At 41.3% G+C, this 7985-nt stretch overlaps 1 protein-coding gene across 6 annotated transcripts in view; it reads right to left on the bottom strand.

Annotated features, from left to right (window-relative positions):
* AGAP1 (ArfGAP with GTPase domain, ankyrin repeat and PH domain 1) overlaps window positions 1-7985 on the bottom strand; it is a 290613-nt gene that overhangs the window by 70708 nt on the left and 211920 nt on the right. For 5 of the 6 annotated variants that reach the window (XM_010713235.3, XM_010713236.3, XM_010713238.3 and 2 more), the window contains one exon: window positions 7808-7969. The exons of the other annotated variant lie outside the window; for it this stretch is intronic. In XM_010713235.3, the coding sequence (XP_010711537.1) occupies window positions 7808-7969 (162 nt within the window). The remainder of the gene's footprint in view (window positions 1-7807; window positions 7970-7985) is intronic. 6 annotated transcript variants of the gene reach the window in all.

Here is a 7985-nt window from a genome sequence, read left to right as displayed (position 1 = left end):
TCTCCCCTCACTCAAAAAATTAAATAGAATTAAACTGTGCGGTATTCTTTCATGAATTGTGATTTAATGTCATTGAATTTAATCATTTGATAGATTTTCATATTACATCAAAGCCTATTACCTCACAGACAAATGGCCAATTTTCTTCATCTCGCACTCACAAAAGAAGCCTTTATTAATTTTTTGTGTGTTGGGGGGGGGAGGGGTTGGAGTGGTGGAAAACGTCAATGATGAGGACTGTTGAAGTCTTCTTTTTACCTACTCCTTTCACTGGAGTTGCAGACTACATGCAATGCATAACAGCTCTCAGAAGTAACCCATCTCTATAAAGAGAAAAGTGGAGGGATTGGAAACAGTAGATTAAAGCCTACAGTATGGAAAACAAACATGCAGCAAGCTAACTAAGATCTCATGCATAGCGTGTGCATCTGCAGCATAGACTACAAAGACAGAAAGTATTTGCTCACTGAGTTTGGCAGCTAACTTAAGGCAAATATTTAATTAAAACCTGAAGAAGCAACACAGGATTGAAGTGACTAACCAGTTGAGAGTTGGAAACACAAAGAGGTCTACGTTACCATTAAGGATTGTCTTGTAAATGCATGCCACTGACACCACAAAGCATAAAAAGTGGAATTGCTCCAGTTCTACATTTTTTAAATGGATGAGGCTGCTATGATTGCGCAAAAGGCTACACCTAAAGCAAGTAAATCTTGCATCACGACTCTCCAGCTGGCATTTCACCTATCAGAACCCCACTCTCCAGCACCAATTTGTCACCTTTCCAACGTGTGCCATTTGGAGCCGCCTCCTTGGGCTAAGGTGAGAATGCCATGCTGCACCAGCACAAGCACCTTGGCTCAAGATTTCATATACATGGCAACCAGGAGAACAAAATTACATTTACAGTGACTTCATTTCACTTTACGTTTTTAAACGTTATGCCAGCTTCCTAGGGCATAATCATCTCTGTTCATCCTTTGGGTATTTTAAGTTAGATGTATAGATTCATCATGAAATCATGTGGTCTTGCACTTTGGAAAAATGGGCAAATAACATGTAAAGTAAGCACCTAAGAGAATTGAACTTCTGTAATAGTATTAGTATCTCACAGGTATTTCTTGCCATCTTGTGAACCTTCTTCCTAACCCATGGTCTCTGCCTAAAGCTGACAGCACAGTTCTAAGGAAGATGCTCATTACCTGAACCCAGCAGAACACTAGCGTGTCACTTGTTTTCTTTCACTTACAAAGCTACTTAAAACTTCTTTCTTTTCCAAAGAAATCAAGCCACATCTCAGCACAGCACTCATGCTAAGAATACACAGTGTATTCAATGAGCTCCATACTGAACACATAGTACGTGTACTGCACTAAGAGTGGGACTGCTTTTCGTCAGAAAGAAGGGAAAAAATAAGCTTTATCTTCCTCTCGATATCCAGGTGTACCAGTGTGTACACCAACCACCAACTCCTTCTGGGCCTCAAGCTTTCCAGAATCCTCTTTGCTGCTGACCACCACTGCGAGACTTCTCCTTTCAAGCGGGTAGGCGGAACATGCAGCCTCTTCCGACCCCGAGCTAGCAGCACTTTGAAAGAGAAGAAGGGATCTTTCAACTTGTTTAGCCTGCAATGAAGTAGGTTAAAACAATAGATGAGCTTCACCTCCCTTGTCTTTCACTCCTCAGCATCAACATAAATGTCTTTCAGCAGCAAACCTTTCATGTCAAATAGGCTGTGACGACTAAGGCTGAAGGTTTCCCAACAAGTGACCTTTATGCCTTGGTTGAAAGCAAGTCTCTGAAGATTCAGTTTAGATTTTATTAATTTCTGCCCTCCTGTTTCTCAGGTGTATAGCAATTGTCCAGTACTGTATCTCCTGCAAAGTTACTGACGAATAGTGTAATTACAACTGAAGAGTGTTGTGACAGTGAATAGGTGCTAACCTCTGTGGTACACTTAAAAGGAGCACGTGGCATTACAGACAACAAATCTGTTCACATCCTGCAGGTTAAGTTGCCTTGCAGACAAAGGAAGAAAACACAGTTACTCATTTTGCTGGTTTTTTTTCGTCATCATTTGAATGCCAAGTAAAATCTGTTTGTTTGTTTTTTCATTCAATTACTGCTTATCAGGGAAGCCCGTCCAGCTACACATAAATGCTACTTTCCTTTACCCAACATTGCAGTCACAACGCCCTTTTTTGTACCAATCTCACTTGAAATACTGTGTTGTTTTGGAAAACTCCAGAACACTTATTTTGCAAACTCTTCCCAGCACAGGCCAAGTGCTCTGCCTGCAACCTCCTCACATGGGCTGCTGGAATACCTGCACTGCAATGATGCAAACTCTCCCCTAATGCCACACAGCACCAAAGCTTCATTTCATTTCCACATGTTTCCCTATCTCAGTACCTCCAGACAAGTATCAAAACCTTTCCCTCTACTGAAATAACAGATGTTGTTCCAAAAATGCCTCCACAGCTACTCGCACTGTGCAGTAAGATATAATTATTGATATCCAATGTCTAGGAACTATCAAGTTAACAAGGATGATGTCATTATCAGCAATAACTTACATATAGTTCTTATGTGGCACTGTCTGTTTACTTGTATAACCTCAGTAGTACACCTAAGTACCTTTTTGCAGACTGCAAAGAGCTTTAACTTGAAGTTTTGGTGGCAGCATTACTTGAAGCAACACAATCCATCTAACAGATACGATTCCGAAGGTTACAAACTCTTTAGCAGGTGAGTAGCTCTGCCCTCGTTGCAGCTGCAGGTCAAGATATTATATTTCACATCTTCCAGAAAAAAGTGAGTGACTTTTTGTGCTGGAAAGGTTTCTGAACATGCTGTCCTCTGACAGTGGCAGAAGGTTTCTTCCAGACCATAAAAAGCCCCACCATTAAAAAAAAACAAGTAAAAATAAATTCCTTCATCACGGTGCCTAACTCAGTGGATTACAAAGAAGCATCAGCATTAACAACGTCATGTCCAGCTGCCAAATGAAGGAGCTACTCTCCCACCAACACCACAGCTCATTGCTTTCATCTGTCCAATGCAGCAGGTCGCAGAGGTGTTCCTGAACTTCTTAACTAACACTCCTGTATACATTTCAACATACAATACCAGCAGGTAAATCATGGGGAAGCGGGAGGGATTTCACTAAGGAAAGCTTAGGGTGAGAAGCTGCAGGTAAGATGCAGTTTTTTTTCATGCATCATATACTACACAGCCAGTTAACTGCTATATTGCTTTCAATTTATACAAAATGACAATTTTTTTCAGCTATTATACAGTTTCCAGAGACAAACACCAAGAGCTGCGTTTCTGTATTTTGCTTTGCCATTCTGGTTTTGGAATGCCTGGAACAGACAAGAAAGTCTCAGAAACAAACTCGTATGTCCCCCAACTCTGTGCACACTGTCCTGCCCTCCTGGACTTAATCCCCGCTTGGCTGAGAAACAAGAGAACAAACTACCTTTGTGTTAGGAAGACAGTTCTAAAAAGAAACATGAAAGAACCTTCCGTGCCCTTCAAAAGTTCTTTAGAAACCAGTGATAAAGAAGAACGTAGAACATGGATTTGCAGAGAAAATGCACTTTGGAAGTTTACTGAGTTGCTAATCACATCCATTACTCACCAGCTCCTGTTTCTCAGGGTCCACTTGCACAGACAGGAGCATGAGGGCTATACTGGTTTTGCCTGCACTGCTGGGAGAGAACATGAAACAACAGCACCCTGCCGCAGCTGACTTACATCCATGACCCAAGGAACACATCTGCCCTTCCACCTGGACACAGTCATGCTGATCCTACCATCAAAAGCAGAGTTGGCCCTGTTGGCCAGGGTGCTCTAACAATGACACTGCTGCATCTACATTTGATACTGAGAGGACGGTCATACCTTGAGCTTTTTACAGCTCTTAAAATGAGCTTTCTGCAGCTCTACTTGGATTGAAGGTTTAAAAACCAGGTCCAAACAAGAATGAGAAAAATAAAACACTGGGAAAGAGCTTCCTGTGAAGAGTATTTACAGGACAGCTTTTTAATTCTTCTACTTGTTTTCAAGCTGAAAAACCTTCCTATTATCACTGGCCGCTCCACTATGTGCAGTAGCACACGGGTACCAAACCAGGCCAGGCAGTGTGCAGCTATTCCTCTTTGAAACACAGCACTGTATCATCCTGCTCCGAGCAAGTACAGACAACATGGTGGGAAAAACACTGCTGGTTTCTGGCACCTTGCCTAATGTAAGCATTCCTGCTGTTACCCTCAAAACTGGGGAATTTTTTGCAGTGACAAGTCCTGCACAGAGAGAACTAAAAAACCTTCTCTCTGGGTTTCATCGCACTCGTGAAAATTTCACAAGAACCTGATCTTCCAAAATAGAAACTGAATTTTAATTTTCACCCAACTGCAGCGCAGCTGCTTTAGCATTTTTGTTGCTGCAGCCATTGTCTTAGAAAACCAGTAGGAAGACAAATCCAGTAACATTAAAGAATCAATCCCAGAAAGAGAGGGCTGTGCATCTGCAGACAGTGTGGAGAAAGAAGAATCAGCATGATCTTTCTGGAATGTATAAAAGAGATGAGCATCAGTCCTTGGAGTTACTAACATCACCCTAGGCCCACTAGTGTCCATCATCGTGATATCTGAATACTTGGGCAGAGGTCAATGATCAAAGCAGGCATGTTCAAGGAGAGAGACTGAAAAATGTAGTAAAGTTGCTAGAGTTTGAAGACCAGATTTAAACCTCACTGAACACTTTGCTTTGCTACAGACAGAAATGCAGGAAGCCAAGATTTCTGTTTGAGAGCTGATACTTCAAACATGCCTGGATCCAAAGGAAACTAACATAAAATCTAGAATTATCCAAATCATTTAATGATCCACTGCACCTACTGCAGCAGAACCTTCCTCCTCCTAGTCACAGTGAGCTCAAGATTTCCAGAAGAAGGGAAGAAGGAAGATACAGCTCTCCCACAGCTATCAACACAGTCTTCTGTATCCCAGGTTCACTAAGTCACCTGCCTTATCTCAAACATCTAGTCCAAGCTGCTAAGGCTAAGCGTGCATCTCTTGAAATACTCTTCTTTTGACTGCTTAATTTGGACTGAATCTCCAGTTGCAGTAATCCAGCTGAACACCTGTAAGAGTTTAGATCTATGCTTATTGCAAGTGAGGAGGAAAAACAAAAAGGAAATCTTTTGGGTCATTGGACAGAACAGGAATTCAACTTTTCCTGTCTAAAAAAAATAAAAAAAAAAATAAAAAAAATAAAAAAAAAATATAAAAGTCTAAATTACTAAGCTAACTACTTTAAATCAGAAAACAATTTCTTGAAATTGAAATTTCTTGAAATTGAAATTCCACGCACAGGAGAAAAACACTTAACAACCCAAAGCAACTCAGACACTCCCTGCACTTGGAGCTGACCAACTTACGACAGTGCTTGTCCCAGGGATGGAAACATCCCCATTGCTCAGCATCTCAGCAAGCTGAGAGAGATAAACGCTTCCAGTGTGCTCAGCCACAGAGTCTACAAAACATAAATTTCCAAGGAAACCTAGAAGGTATTTTTTCCTGCATTACCCTTCTTCTAAAAGGCACAGGAAAGTCTAGCGTTTCCTTGCTCCTCCTCGTTCCAGAGGGGTGAGGGCTGCTCTCCTAGAAGCCACGTGTCTCTCCTAACTTTGCTAAGAACTCAACTTCTGGGCCACTAAGATTAGCCCAGAGTTCCTCAAACATGACAACAACACAGTATAGACAGATGCAATTCCATCTGTCTCACAGCCAACAGCTGCATTTCACTGGGTTGTGCTCTCAGAGAGATGTTTTAAAAATGAAGAACTTACAACCACTGTGGCCCACTCAAAACTCAAAGCAGAAAAGGGTGCCTGTGTCAGAAGACATGGAAGAAGGGGCAGGTCAAAGAAAGCTCACCTGCTAATGCAGAGCTACAAAGACTGTGCAAGCAGATGCCAGCACTGGCTGCCACTTTTAAGGCTGCCTAGGTATCACTTGGTGCTGCTCTTCAGTTAGGCCTCATGCTCCTGCAGGCACATTTCCATGAAGTGGGACAGTTTTGTTAAGTCATTGTAAAGGGATTTTGGACTAGCATGCTAAGATGCTGCAAGACAAGGAGAAGAGCAAGAGAAAACAGAGAAGGATAAAGAAGCCACACAGTCTCCTCTCTAGTTAATAGCAAGATTTCAGGGCAAGGTGCACAACAACTGCAAATCCCTGCCTGCTTGCTGCACTTCAAAAGTCTCCCTGCAGACCAGGACCACACAGGCTCCAGCTCCAGTGACTTGTGAAAATAAGCTCACCAAGAGAAAGAAAACATACACGTATTAACTACTTACAAAGAGATTTTCAAAGGCTTTTGATACCCAGCTGGTCTTGATTTATATTGACTTCCACAAAATGCTTGTGGACAAATGGTGAGCTCTCTGAAAAAATCCCCTCTGTAACTTCCCACTGAGGTATGAAAATAAGTGGTGTAAAAAAGGATTGTTAAGGGGAAAGAAAAAAAAAATAAAAAAAGAGAGACAAATTAAAAATGAAAGTTTAAAATAAAATTTGGCTGCAGGCCATAAACTAGGGGGAAACTAACAGTAAAGATAGTTAAATGACTGGAAACAGAACACAACAGGAGCTTGTATGAAAAAAAAAAGCTGATGGCTTTCTAAAAAGGATTTGTATAGATAGCTGAGGAAATAAATTCCGTATGTGACAGAAGTGCAATTGAGAAATTAAATAAACGGAAAATAAGGATGACTAAGTAGTAGTTAACATGCCCCTTCTCAGTTGTATACTATTATCACATCTATTTTTAATGTCTCTTCAGCTGTCTGCAATTGTCATCCTTTTTTCAGAACCTGTTCCAACTCTCTTTGATACTGAATTAGCTGTTTTTTTTTCACTCTCCAATGCTTACAACCACATCTTTTTCTTACTAAACACTCCCTTTTTCCAACAATGTTATTCCATTGTCTCCTTTTTTCATCTCCCCTTCTATGTTGACTCCCCAGTTTCTGAGCTTTCCAACTACCCTTGTTCATCTTTTTTTCTGGAGCTCTTTTGGCTGAATCCTAGCATGTTTCTTTTCTTCTTTTCTAAAGATACAAGCATGTTTTATATCATATCTGGCCACCGTACACATTGTTACCCCTTCAGAAAGGCATTGAACAGCTACAGCAGTGCTCACGTTGGAAACGATAAGCTAAACTAAGGAGAAAAAGCAGTCCTTTTTGGCTTTTGCTTTCTGGTTCTTATAAAAGAACCCAAGCATTTAAACTCTCCCCTTTCCTTTTTATCCTCAGATAACAGCATCTTTCCCCAAGCAGCTGAATATTCAAAGAATAACAGGCATCAGATGATTCTAGAGCAGAAGATGTGTCTGAGCAGAAGAGAGAGTGCTAGATTTATTAATACTGAGCAAACACACAAATTCTGATGTGATGTACAAGGCACTGAGTGAACCCAACTTTCCTTTCTTTTTAAACCTTACGAGTATGCCTGCACCTTAACTTCCCCACTAACGATGCTCCGTATCACCTTGGGGACCCTCATTTTAATTAAACAACTGGTTCCAAACATGTTTCAGACAGTACAATTCGCTGCCATGTGATGTCTCACATCACTCAGCTCCATCGTGAGGAAGATCAGACTTTTAATTTCTCTCCTTTCTAATTTCTCTGCAATTCTGTTCAAAGCCAACAACGAAGCTGAGTCACCAGGTAACAACGCTCTTCGAAACAACGATAAAATAGCCTCTACATTCCACCATGGAGCACGTTTACCTTCAGCTGTGCCTGAGATACCGTCGGCTTTGAAATTGCTGGTGCTTTTCTTCCTGCGATGTTTCTTTCTGTTGGCATGAGGCGAAGGAGGCGGATCGAGTTTGGGGCTGGTTGTACTGGATATACTTGGGCTTGAGCACACTGAATCTCCTAACCCGGTATCTGTAGTTTGAAAAAA

The sequence above is a fragment of the Meleagris gallopavo genome, chromosome 7, assembly GCF_000146605.3.
Source record: "Meleagris gallopavo isolate NT-WF06-2002-E0010 breed Aviagen turkey brand Nicholas breeding stock chromosome 7, Turkey_5.1, whole genome shotgun sequence".
Taxonomy (NCBI): Eukaryota; Metazoa; Chordata; class Aves; order Galliformes; family Phasianidae; genus Meleagris; species Meleagris gallopavo.
Note: the sequence above shows the minus strand (reverse complement) of the source record. Positions and strands in the feature narration are given on the sequence as shown.